Genomic DNA, 14,053 nt, shown 5'->3' with positions numbered 1-14,053 from the left:
TGCGCTATGTACAGGTATGTACAATTTGTCCGTTGTCAAAGAGTCCGTGGGCAGTCACTGGTCAAGTGGTAGGGGTTGACTAACGGCACGGTCCTGGTCATCGGCGAGGAACCGTCCGGGATGTGGGGAAACCTCTGGTGGACGAGGCTGGGAGTGGAGGATGGGACGAGTTGGTGTAGGGTGTAGCAGCCCCGGAGAAAAAGTGGCGTGATCCGCGGCCATGGTGTAGACGAAATGGCAATACTCAGAGAATAGGCGCTGCACAAGCAGGCTCTGGCGATGCGTGCACATCGTCGTTCGGCAGCCGGTTCGACGAGGCTGACGTCCTTGACGTGGAATTGTCGAGCGCGGTTTCGGGCGGAGCATCGTTGCGGGGGTTCGTAGTGCGTCCGTGGTATGACGACTCCGCTGCGCTGAGCGCGACAACATCAAGACACCCGAGTGCCGGAGCGCCGACGAGTATTTCCACGAATCCGAAGTCGCCGTCGACCGGACACGAGCCAAGGGCGTTGGGCAAGGCGCCAGTGACGGCTTGGGGGCGTGCACTGATGGAGCCCCTGCGACGAAACTCGCTTTGACGACTGTTGCTTAGGACGTCGGTGGCGACGTCGGCAGCGCCGCATAACAGACTTTGTCTGGTCGGGCGATTGTGCGGCCACGGTCTGGTCATCCTGCACGTCGCGGTTTACGGGGTGCTCTTGGGGCACCTGATGTAGAGCAGTGGCCGCGGCTGTGTTGTTGGTGTCCGCGGACAGGGCCAAAATGTACGATTCACCCGAGTCAGGCTGCGATTGCAGTGGAGCTGGAGTAGACGCGTCCGCCACCTCGCAGATGGTCGGCATGCGGGGAGAAGCGGCGTCTTCGACTGATGCCTCCAGCTGTGTCGGCGAAAATGGTGCAGTGGTTGCTGAAATTGCATTTGGGTCAACGGGAGCCGCTTGCATGAAAGGTGGTAAATGTGGTTGCCTCAAACGCCACCCTGGTGGTTCAGCAGGGCGTGGAGGCAGCGCAGCTGCGGTGGCAGACAGACTGTTGCAGGGGTGGGGTTGTGCAGCAAACGCAACAACGTGTGGGACTGCGCCATCGTGTTGCGTCGAGGTGACTGATTTAAACACCAACTCGGAAGTGCCGCAAGTCGCAGTCGGGGCTCGCGTTTGTTGGTCAGGCGAGAGTGGACCGGCCAGCGACGTGCAATCCACGGATGCTGTTGGAAGGCGTGGTGGTGTGGACAAAGGCGTTCCTATACCGTAGTGGTTTAGGACGGCAGCCTTCAGATCATCGTATGCACGTGGGCCTGGGGCCGGCATCTTGATGCGCTCAGTGAGGTCCGCAGGTAACTTCTCTAGAGTGACGAGGTACCTGGTTTCCGGCGACTTGATGCCGTGAACATAAAAATGGCTCTCCGGGATGACGAACCATGCAGCGTGGTTTCTGATGGCGTCAAACGGAATCAGCAAGGGAAGGTCTGGGAGGGCGATGAACGTTCGTCGCGTGGCGTTGTCCGCATTGTGGCTGGGAAGCAGCGGTGTAATGCCATGGCGAAGCCGCTAGTCTGGGTCACCAAATTGTAGGCGGTCGATGAGGCGGTGCGGCCGAGCCCACGTTTATTGGGGTTGCGCTGGCTGTGCCATGGTCAGGACAAGATGCGTAGAACGAGGGTGCCGTTCCCGAGGTGTGCCGGGTGCCGAGTGGCTTCCGTGCCAGCTGGCCAATCTGCTGATGATGATGGTGGCGCTTAAGAAGATGATGATGGTGGCGCTACAAGCTTAAAGTGAGCTTGGGCACTACATCCTCCATTCAATTTACGATGGAAAAGCACGTTTGGGGTGTTTATTAGGCATGTTCATACAAGGACTGAGGATTCTAGGATCAAAGCGAAACACCATTAGCAGACGATGCGCAACATAGCAGAACACGAGAAGACACTCGGAAGACGCGATGCGCGCGTTGAAAGTATATTCTGGCTCGACACGCACAGCGCATGAGTGATGCTTCGCGCAGCCCACAGTAGGCGGCTCTGATATACCGGCGGCCACGCGTTCCCGTGTTCACCCTAAGCGAGCTCACCACTGTACATACACACATACATACATACATAAATACATACGTACGCACGTACATACATAGATACGGACATACATACATACATACATACGTACATGCGTACATACATATATACGTACATACATGCGTGCATACATACATACATACATGCGTGCATACATACACACATACACACATACATACATACATACATACATACATACATACATACATACATACATACATACATACATACATACAGCGAATCAGAAAATGGGAGATGAGGGGCTCCGTGAAATAAGACAGAAAATAAGGGTTGGCAGTCAAGAAAACCTCCGAAAGCAAAGGGCAGGTTGTGGTAGGTCATAGAAAGAGAATTTTTTTAGTCGAAAAGAAAGTGGTGAAAAAATGCCCGCCGGGTGGGATCCGAACCCACGACCTCCAGAATACCGGTCTGGTGCGATAACCACTACGCTACCGGCGGGGCTGTTTCCCCAGCACTTTCTCGGGTATTTATGTTAAGGTATTTTTGTTTCCTGCACTTGGGGGTGGTAGCCAGCGCCACTCGGACTACTCGGGGTGAAGGGCACCTTCTTTTTAACCCCCGGGCCGTGACTCGAGTGTCTACGACATGTCGAGAGTGGTCGACCAGCGTTGAACCCTCTTAAGCTCCCTTTGGCACCAAGACTGCCAGAACAGAGGCCCTCGCTAAGCATGTAGCGAATCAGAAAATGGGAGATGAGGGGCTCCGTTAAATAAGACAGAAAATAAGGGTAGGCAGTCAAGAAAACCTCGGAAAGCAAAGGGCAGGTTGTGGTTGTCGCACCAGACTGGTATTCTGGAGGTCGTGGGTTCGGATCCCACCCGGCGGGCATTTTTTCACCACTTTCTTTTCGACTAAAAAAATTCTTCATCTCTTTCTATGACCTACCACAACCTGCCCTTTGCTTTCCGAGGTTTTCTTGACTGCCAACCCTAATTTTCTGTTTTACATACATACATACATACATACATACATACATACATACATGCGTACATGCGTACATACGTACATACATACATGCGTGCATACATACTTACATACATACGTGCATACATACATACATACATACATACATACATACATACATACATACATACATACATACATACATACATACATACATACATACATACATACATACATACATACATACATACATACATGCGTACATACATAAGTACATACGTACATACGTACGTACATACATAGATACGTACGTACGTACATACATACATAGATACATGCATGCATGCATACCTACATACATACGCTAGGCAACAGGACATCGAAAATAAATATGTAAACATTCCGTGTTGTAGCACACGTTTGACTCGCGAAATCAAAGCCGACCGTTTCATGGTCTAAGTGTTTAGCTCCACAGGTTTTTCCTAATGGCACGAACATGATGAAGTGGATGCAACATGGTGCAATGATGCACGCCAGACTGCCATCAATTTCGGTGTGCACATTTAGATCATATGGTGTTTCGAAGCCGCAAATTGTGCGAGGGTCACCGGAGGGACACATTCAGCTGTGCTTTCAGTTTGAACTTGGTACTTTTCCTAGTTCCGGGGTATTTACGAGCAAGAACTTAGACTTATGACTCTAAGCACACTAATTTTAAGTAGGACGTAAAGCTGAATGAGCCTTATGACTATCGATTACAAATTGTTGGCATAGTCACTACTTTTTCTTGTTGGGATCACATTGTTCACCTTGCGAGCACGATGAACGACATCGCACTTAGGTGAGGACACCAACGTGTTGTTTTTTTAACTAGAAATCTTCTTCTAGGCGCCAAAAAGTGCAGCCATTGGCGGCAAAAAAAGAACTAGGAATTGTGCAGACGGTTTGGCGGAGGAAATGCGTGCGGATGATTGTGTAAATTCGGTTGTATCGCCTTTTTCCCCTCCAGCGCCAAGAGGACTTCCTTCAGCTGATGATGGAAGCGCAGAAGGGTGGCATCGTGCCAAGCACAGAAGTTTCCAACGAAATGGAGAGTCAGCTGTTTGACATTGGTTCTGTGGAAAAGCCGGATGCGACGCCCTGTACTAGAGGTAAGAGGTGAAGTGGAGCAGTAATAAAAGAAACTTTTATTAATCCTACAATACCTGGGCCTGTGACGTGCGTTTGGAGGAAAAGAATGGAAAAAATTCCGCCATCTCCACGAAGTGAATGATGAGAAGGGCGAAGCAAAAATGCTTATGGGTAAAACAGTGAAACATTCGCCCGCACATCATATAAAGACTCGACACGTCAAGCTTTCCACCGCTCCGTTGACAAGCCCGTCGACGACGTCGATGTTTGTGGTGGTTATGTAGGGGTCGTTTTGGACGATGAGAATCTCCATGGTGCATTCGGTGTGTGGCATTTTAGCCACCTTGGCCGTCGCCTCCAGCAGAGCGTCTTGTGTCGTGCAGCCCCGGTACGTGTCTTGAGCTCGCAGGCGACGAACGACAACCTCTTCTTCTTCATTTTCTCCTTGTTGGGTAGCAACGAACGCGTTGAACGTTTTGTCCTCTTCGGCCAATCTTTGGTTGGCCAATCCCTAAGGGCATCCTGCCACAATAATAATGTGCCGTGCCGTACACAGCAGCAACGAGGGACGGGACAGGGTCCGAGCAAGAGGAGCTTCGCCCCTAAAAATGGGAGTTGCTAGCGGCCTCCTCCATTGTCAGTGTGTCCACTCGCTTCGCCGAACTTTTGCACTTCCTTTCCACTCTTTTCTTCTACCTGCCGTAGCTTACTCTCCGATTCCCAGTGGGTAAGTAACGCAAAAGAGAACAGACTAACCAGTAATGGGCTTGGATGAATCGAGGGACAGAGGGCCTAAATACTCCTGTATAAGAAAAGCTGCAGCGTTTCTTTATTGCGTACTCGATGTCGTACTGCCGGCGTGCGCAGGACTGACCGAAGACGAGGCCCTGGCGCAGTGCGTGCTGTTCTTTCTGGCCGGTCAAGACACCACTTCGTCGACAGTGTCCTTCGCAGCCTACGAGCTCGCTGTGAATCCCGACGTGCAGGACACGCTCCGGAAAGAGGTCGACGAGTGCGTCGCTGCTCATGTAAGGAAAATCTCTCTTCCTACAACTACGGACACTTGGGAAAAGAAGTTAAAAACGAATGAAAAAAAGCTTCCAACATAATTCGAGATTTATTTGTGCGTGATAGCAGTGAAGAGGGAGAGAGATGAGGTGGCGGAAATAGGGTAATACAGTTTATTAGAAGTAAAACAATGAAATCATTGAGCTCTTCGAAATCAATTTTGTAACACTATGAATCCGCAAAAATACTAAAATTGCTTTGCTCAGAAACCGCGCTGATTTCCTTTTCACACCGCACTTTCCTAACGGACCCCTTCCCCGAAATACAGCATCGTTTAAGCCATTTCTTCGAGGTAACGGCCTCTTGTCTACCCTCCGCCATTGACGTCGTTACTGCCAGTGATGCAATTTAAGTTACCCGCCCTCCGTTTTACACTTCTTTCCAGTCCTTTTAGTCCTACACTACTCTTCCTTTTCTGCCCAATAACCCTGTCCCCCTCAAGCTCGGCCTCTTCCTTCCTCCCTACCTTTCTTTCTGACCCATCCCATTTTCTTCTACTCTACCTCGCCCCTACTTTTCCTCTCCGCAAATTTTCATCTATCTTTCTGACACCCAACATCTTCCACCTTTCCTCCTCCTCATTTCTTTCAACTACTATTCCTGTAGCCCTCAACCTGTTCGTTTTTCTTTCCCCCCCCGCCCCCCTTGCGTTGTCTTGTGCTCCTTTTTCACCCACTTCTCCCTCCTCCAATCGCCTTCACCATCGCCCGCTCTCCTCTTCTGCCCTCACCCCCATCTACTCCCGCGCTACATAATATAAAATTGTTCATGCCCACTTGCCCATTTCCAAACCACGATTTCCTCCTAGACGTCACCCCTTCCGTTGTAGCTTTTTCATCCTCATCCAATTTCTTATTCCGCAATTTTCATATCCCCATCTAATATATTTAGTTCCATCGTCTACAATTTCCCCCTCCCTTTCTCCCCCCACCACTTTATTGCCTCCTCACTCATTTCATACTAACCTGTTTTTCCCACCTCACTCCGTCTCCCGACCCCACCTTCTTTCGTGGCACCTCTTTCATCTTCTGTTACCGTCCCCGTTGCCTTCTCCACGTATCCTACTCTTTTTTCCCTTCTGCTACAGTTCCTGTACTCTCTCCTTCCTATCTTCAATTTTCTCATGATTCCCCTTTCCAATCTTCTTCGCCATGATCTTGGAAGTGCGCTCATCCCAGCTCCTTCCAGCTGCCCTCAATTTCCCATTTTCTGCCTCTCTCCTCTATTTCTCACCCTCTCTGCATTCCACTTCCTATTCTGCTCTCCACCACTACACTTCTCTTTCGCTCACTCGCCAACAATTCTCAGTGGCTAAGTTGGTATTCCATCATAGACGTGTAAAAAAGAAACAAACGATTTTTTTTGTGTGCTTCACACGTCTTCTCAGTGGGTCGGAAACCTACTAGTGACCAGACTGACCTGATTTTCTGGCTGATTCGAGTGGAAGAGAGACTCACTGAGCGAAATAGTTGCGCTCACGCACCCCAAAAATGGCTATCATTGTTAATAGAACTTTACAATGTGCAGGGCCCAGAGCCCAGCCTCGACATCATCTCTAAGCTGAAGTACCTACACTGCGTCGTCTCGGAAACTCTGCGGCTCTACCCTCCAGCAACGAGGTACGTCTAGCCACCGCGGTAACTCAGTGGCTAAGGCGTCGTGCTGCTAAGCCCAAGGACGCGGGTTCGGTACCGACCTCAGTGCACGGCCGCTTTGCTCATGGAGGCGGAAAGAGAAAACGTCCGTGTGTCTAGATTACGGCGCATCCTGAAGAGCCCCAGGTGGTCGAAATTAGTCCGGAGGCTTGGCACTACAGCGCGCCTCATAGCCCAGTTGTAGCTTCGGCGCGTCAATCAATCAATCAATCAATCAATCAATCAATCAATCAATCAATCAATCAATCAATCAAGCATTAATTAATTAATTAATTAATTAATTAATTAATTAATTAATTATAATTATTTAATTAATTAATTACATAATTAAATAATACTTAATTTAAATTAATTATTTAATAAATTATTTTAATTAAATAATTGCTTAATTAATTACTTTATTAATTGTTTTAAGTTATATAACTAATCAACCGATTATTTCATTGCCCAATCAATCAGGTGATTACTTAATTGCTCCATTGATCACTTAGTTAATTATTTAGGTAATTGATTCATAGATGCTTAATTAATTAATCAGTCAATCGATCGATAATTAGGGAACAAATAATTAGCGGGTAATTATTTATGAGCAATTATTTAGTGGATGATTAAAAATAAGCAATAATTAGTGATTCATTTAATTATTTATTGAATGATTTGGAGTTTAACGCGCCGACTTTCAAGTGACAATTGCCTACATCGCTTCCTCTTGGGTCCACCGCTTTTTGTAAGATGGGACGTTCTTGTTGGCCTGACTGCTTGTTGCGTGCTGTGTTGTTCAACAGGGTTGAGCGATCGGCAGTTGAAGATTACGTACTCGACGAAAGAGGAATCAAGGTTCCCAAGGGCTGCGTTGTCATCGTCCCTGTGTACGCCATGCACCGGGACCCGGAATTTTTCCCTGAGCCAGAGACCTTCAAACCGGAAAGGTAACGTTTATTTGGTTAAGCTGAGATTAAACACTGTGAACAGACTAAAGAAAAGAAACTGAGTGATTTGATCTCATTGCTTCTTCGACACAAGAATCGCGTTAGTCCGAGCTTCTTAGCAGATGAGCAGGCAAATATACGCAAACAACTGTACCATGGATAATCTGAACGGTTGTTGCTTACTCAAGCCACTTTCAGCATACAGTTAAATGAGGATTCACGAAATGGTTAATCCCCCAAGTGCCTCGCCCGGGCCGCGTTACACGAGCGACTGCTTCGTCTAAAATGTGCCCTCTATGTTTGAGAGTAGCAAATATAGAGCGCATATTTGTCGTGAAGTACAGACGGTCGCAAACTAAACCGACCCAAGCGACAGGTACGCGAAAACTATCGGTGCGACCCCTCGCGGCCTCACGCCTGCTGTCGAGATAGCCGAGTGGGCATGCAGGCCCTTCACAAGGCAATCAATTTTCTCGATTTCGGCGTCAGCCCCTCGTTGCTGTGTGACATTCAAGGAGCACGGTGGCGCGCTAAGGGGACGGGGGGATATTCTGGAGTGGTCGACAGACTGCAGCATTCGCGGAAGCACTTTGCATCTTCGGTATAATTGCGCGTAAGGATACATACATATGTTTCCATTTTGTTGCCTCTGCAGAAGATTGGCGCTGGAGCAAGTCTTATGTGGGACTTAATGTTTTATGTGGGACTTAGTTTCATGTGGGACATAAAGTTTCACGTGGGAACTTGTGTTTGCCGGTGGGTATACATGATTTAAGTACAACTGAACCTTGGTAATACGGAACCCAGACTTACGACGACCCGCTTCTTACGACGAATCACCACGCTCCCGGCAAACTCCCCATAGCAACAATGCATTAAAAACTCCGTTGATATTGCCGCGAACCACGTATGGGTTTATTTATTGTTTGTTTTTACTGCCCGGCCACGCCCGGCTCTGTTATCTGTGTCCCAAGCGAAGCGCGTCTTTCATTCTTTATTTTTTATGCCGCAAGGGCTCTCATTCAGATAAGCAGACTGTTTCATCTAATCGTCACTAGCCCAGAAAAATCTTCAGTGATCTACAATGTTGTGGATGTAAAAAACGACGGTTCTAGAAACACTCGCGCCGAAAGATAAAAGCCTGCCGAGCAGACGTCGCGGCGTTCCTTTCGACGATCCTCGCCTGCGCAAGTCCATTTGTTGACCGCTGCTTCGCCGCCTCTGAATCTGTATTCTTTTGAATTGTTAGGATAGCCCAAGTTCGCTCCACTAAACGTGTTTTCCTTGAAGACAACTGCGTCGTCTTTGGCCACGTGACAATATGACGGTCGAATGCACGCGGTCAGCTTCATAGTACGACCAACGCCTCCTGTATAAACAGTGCCTAACGCGTGAGCGAAAAATGGCCAAACAGCCACTCTCCTGTTGCTCTCTCCTACCCTTGCCCGCTCCGTAGCCTTCCAGCGTGCTTTCGTGTCCGCCAGCCAGCGAAGGTTCTCGGAAACTATGCAAAATAGTTGAAAGTTTGTTTAGCGTTCCCGAGGCGGCGCTCCTACGCCTTCTTGTTTACACCATGCCTGTCTGTCTTGGTCTGCCACTGATAAAACTTCCTTTGTCACGAAGCAAAATTCCCTTGCGCTGCCGCAGGCTGATGCCGGCTTTGCGCGCTTATCTACTCGGATCACAGGCCCTGAAATTTTCTGAGTGGGGCATCCCACTTCTATCCCCTCCGCATTTAGGTATTGTTTTGACCCCGCTGTTCGCACTCCGCCTCGGTACGCACTTCTAAAATTGAGGACTGTACTGTAGAAGCGCCCGGACAGCGTGGCGGGATCCCAGCTGCTTATCCTTTTGTTTCCTATAATTTTCTGAAGTTTACAAGTACGTGATATTATTGGAAAGTAATCGTAGAAGTGAGCGCATGAACAAAAAACGTGCACGCAATTTTTTCTTCTCTAAATACTCCAGAAAGAAAAATATCAGTAAAATATGGCTGCCCCATCCGAAAATATCGTTTTTCTGTTAGCTATATGTCTACCCGACAATCAGTATGTTCTTACACTATTTGAGTCTGCCTCCGTCTTTATCGTTGGAAAAATGCAGCAGGTATGAAGCGAGCGACACGTTGAACGAGATCCCCAGTGCGCCACAGAACTAGCGCCCCGTCGCGGCTAAGATGTAAGCGAAACGGCCCTTGAAGCCCAACAGGCAAGCTGACATACACACGTCGTAGAAGTGGGTGCAGCGTTCGCGACTCGCGAGCAGTGACGTAAGGCGAGATGTCCGCCGGCACGCGCCACATAGCGGATCAGTGCCTGAATTAAGCGTCCCTACCCTTCCCATTGAAGAGCGCGCGACGCGTCAGGCAATGTTAATACAGGCGGCGTTGGTACGACGGACCCTGGACCGGATATACCGGCGTCTTTCCAATATTTTACACCGCCGCCTCGTCCCGACCTTTCTTAACTCTGAACCCCCGTTTGACGCTGCTTGATGTGTTCAGGTCCGTAGGCGGGCCAGACCACTTGCTGAACAGACGCAAGCACGCATGCGGCTACTCTTGAGCAGGAGTTAACCTTCGACGCCTCCACGCGGCAGCAGTACGCCAACGCGCCGAGCGCCAGAAGTTGAAGTTCAGGTGGCAGGCGGACCGTGAACTTGAAGCTCCCATCGAGCCACCCACAAACGTGAAAACACATGCGACGGAACCCCACGGCGGTTACCCGCTTCCCCCACCTGCTCCAGCCAAGTTTCTTCTTTTCAAGATGCTCTCTCTCCCTATATGTCTGCTCTTTGCTTACCACTGCCTTTCAAAGACGCGTTGTCACTCCGCTCCTTTCTTTAGTACAGTGTGTCAATTTATTCACAAGCCTCCGACGCAACGGTGGAGACACGTATACGTTGGTACCGCGATTTTAGGTCAATCGCTGGGCGCCGCAGCAAGACCGCGCTATTATTTTCGCCGCAATACTGTTTACTCTCGAAGTTTGAATCCTCTATAATTTTCGCTGCAATACGGTTTGCTCTCGAAGTTTCAATCATTTATTTCGCTTTGCTGGATCTTGAGGGAAACGAAAACAGCTATGTAATGAGCACTTTGACCCAAAGGCGACGCCACGGGACCGTGCAAAGGGTGTCTCCACCATGTACGGGAATGCCGTTTTCTCTTATTTTCATCTCCGCCTTCTTCAATCTTTCGTTTAGCTTGGCCTTGGCAGTTTCACACTCACCTTTTCCCTCTCAATTTGCTCCCCGACGTCGGCCTCATCTCGCGCGCGCAAGGCGCTTGGTGTTGCGAAGCGTGGCCTGCAAGCACTGGCGTGGCTTGCGGGGTAGCTCGGACGCGTGGAGGAAGGGGGAGTAAATTTCAGGTCTCCGTATCCAGGAATGCGCCGCTGTGTCTCGTATCGCCGTGAGGGACGAGGCAGACGCTGATATCCAAACTATGTACAGTTTACGTACAAGAATATTTACAGGACATATACATGGGAGCTAAGCGGAGCCCGCGGTGGGGCTTAGAAGCTTGCCGGGGTCTAGCCGGCGCAGGCAGGACTATCCCCACGACCTGCAGCAAGTTCAAAGAGCTAAAGACTCCCTTTCTCTCGCCGGGCTCGACATAAATACCCTCGGTGAGGGAAGGGGAAAGGTTAAAGAAAACAATAAACGGCAAGGCATGCATTGCGCGTCACCCACCCAAGGTGGTGAAAGCACGCCGTGTCCTTTTGTCCCCGTAAGGGCGCCGTCTAGACAGCGCTTCCGCGGTGGCCCTCTGCATCCTGCGGCCAAATTGCCAGCGGCCCGCTTTGGAGGATAACGACTGCTGCCACAATCGGTGTCGCGACGGGTGCACGCAGTGCGGCGGCGTCTGCACTCGAACCCCGCCGAAGGGGTTTGTCCATGCGCCGCCCAGCCTGCTCCCGGGCGCACCTTGCATACAGGTGCCCTAATTGGTGGCGGCCCGTCGTCGGATGTGCTCCGGGGGAAGGAGGGTGGCGCTGCTGTTCACTGACCTCCGCGGTCGAACCTTACAGGGTGGGGTGCAACATAAACCTTGCTTTTGTCTAAACGTTAGATTTCAGATAAAGGTTCGCAAATCGCGCCAGAACGCGCAAAATATAGTAGTTTAAGTACGTTCTTACCCACCTGTCGCTTGCGATCGTCCACTAGGCCGGCATTTACCCGCACCGCGGTCGTACGACACCCCCGTCACACGACGCTCTCTCGCGGTCCGTTGAAGGTCGTATTGTCGGGGTTCCACTGTATTACTGCGCCGCTTCTCTTCAATATGGGTGTTCGTCTTAAGCGGAATCATGCACATATAGAATATTATAACCAATAAACTTGTAAACCTGGCTAATCGCATATTTCCGTGCAAATGCATTGGTATACGCTGTTTGTGTATTTTTGTACCTTCTTATAACAGTTTCGGTTTCTTTCTTTGGGGGGCTTGTTATACTTGTCTTCGTTGCGCTTTTGCGGGTTATAAAAGCGGTGGTTTTGGTTATATTTCTTTTCGTTTGACAACTATTTCCCCTGCTTCGAGTTTCTAGTTTTTCCTTCCGACTATCTGTATAACAGTATTATAATAAATAAATGCGTTACATGCGGCGCTCCTACCCGCCGCGTTAGCTCAGTGGCAATGGCGTTGTGCTGCTTAGCACGAGGACGCGGGTTCGCTTCCCGGCCGCGGCGGCCACTTTTCTGATGGAAGCAAAAGCGAAAAGCAAAAACGCCCGTGTGTACGATATTTCGGTACACGTTAAAGATCCTCGGGTGGTCAAAATTATTCCGGAGCCCTCCGCTACGGCGCGCCTCATCGCCTGCGTTGCGTCGATGCGTTAAACCCTACAGTCAATCAACCTGCGACGTTCCCGTATTTTTGTGAGATGCAGGGCGCGGTGAGCCACTCGCTAAGAATGATGGTGCATTAAATGAATATACCCATGTCAGAGCTGAACGGGGCCGTTACTAGGCTCCAGCGCAGGCCGCAAGCTGCTCGGAATCCTCCCGGCGCTCGTCCTGCTGCGTACGGCGCCGCCTTGTGCTAGTTTCAATAGAAACGAAAAGCTACGGTGGAAATCTAGAAAAGTGGTACGCATTCTCTACTATAGTGAAGGACCCACATGCGCAGTCAGCCATGTCGACAGCAGGCGCCGGGCCGGAAGGAGCCGTGCCAATAGTTTTATTTTTTGGCAACGTGTGCATCTAATTGTTTCATTACGGGAATGAATATTTTTATGAGGAATAATGCAGCAGAGTGTCGTACGAGGCATATTGTTTGACTCCGATGCGTTTAATGTCGCCGACGTCCGCATATGTGCCCGTGTTGATATTATTGTAAAATTATATACTACATTCCTTGGCCTGGAAACTGAATTGAGCAGTTCGCTGAATTCTTATATAATTACCGATTTGTGGCTACAATCTTGCGCCTAGGTTGTCCTGCGTTTTCGCGCACAGAGGCTACACCGGGCTGGTGATGCGTACCGTAGTGAAAGGTGCGGCTTTATTTACACCTCCGAAAGACATTTAATACGTGGACTTGGGGAATTTGTCTCCCGCTGCAACAAAAAGTAGCCGATGTGGTTGGGAAGCGAAACCGAAGCAAGGCTGTTTGTCCTTTAGAACTACTCTGGAAGTAATGCCATTTCTTCTACGTAATAAATACGCAATTTCGTATAAACGTAATAAACAGAAGTGTCTGCTGCAGCAGCGTGGGACCAGGAAGTTCATTGCAAGGCCATTAGCTTTTTAGTCACTGGTTATAAGCGGGCTCTTTTCCGGTTGTCTACAATACACGCCAGGCGAAAATTTGTAACAATAAATTGTAGTGAAAAATGAACGCGTTCCCCCATACTATAAGAAAGTTCCACTGAAGGCCATATGGAAAGTGGGGGGGGGGAGCAAGGTATGGAGAAGCTGGAAAATACAGATGTCCGTGCGATTGGCCCTCTGTTCGTCATATGCAGTGCTAGAGGTTGTGCACCTCTACGTAATGGCTGCCCAGAGCATGCTGAAGAACGGACTGATATGCGCAGTGATTTGAAAGTTGGCATCTTTAAACACCACTCTGGACCACATCGTCTTCCCAAGGGGACATTGGACGCGGGGAAGTGTCGCTCCTTCTTAGCTTCCCTCAGGAGACGAAACAGGCGGACTCGTGGTGAAATGACTCCAAGAACAGGTGGAGCTCGGGCGGAGCGATTGCTAGCAATTCTTGCCAAGCTAACACTGCCTGATCCAACAATACCACCACCACCACTGCCCCCTTCGTTCAT

The 14,053-nt window shown here is 49.5% G+C and overlaps 1 protein-coding gene across 1 annotated transcript in view; it reads left to right on the top strand.

Annotated features, from left to right (window-relative positions):
• The window catches only part of LOC144166899 (cytochrome P450 3A29-like), a 53,466-nt gene that overhangs the window by 31,116 nt on the left and 8,297 nt on the right, over positions 1 to 14,053 (top strand). Inside the window, exons 6-9 of the mRNA XM_077696350.1 lie at positions 4,002 to 4,143; positions 4,991 to 5,151; positions 6,719 to 6,810; positions 7,632 to 7,775. Of these exons, the coding sequence (XP_077552476.1) occupies positions 4,002 to 4,143; positions 4,991 to 5,151; positions 6,719 to 6,810; positions 7,632 to 7,775 (539 nt within the window). The remainder of the gene's footprint in view (positions 1 to 4,001; positions 4,144 to 4,990; positions 5,152 to 6,718; positions 6,811 to 7,631; positions 7,776 to 14,053) is intronic.

This window comes from Haemaphysalis longicornis, unplaced genomic scaffold (genome assembly GCF_048455015.1).
Source record: "Haemaphysalis longicornis isolate Haplotype H1 unplaced genomic scaffold, Haemaphysalis longicornis Haplotype H1 scaffold_197, whole genome shotgun sequence".
Classification (NCBI taxonomy): domain Eukaryota; kingdom Metazoa; phylum Arthropoda; class Arachnida; order Ixodida; family Ixodidae; genus Haemaphysalis; species Haemaphysalis longicornis.
The sequence above is the reverse complement of the archived record's forward strand: the minus strand, read 5'-3'. Positions and strand labels throughout refer to the sequence as shown.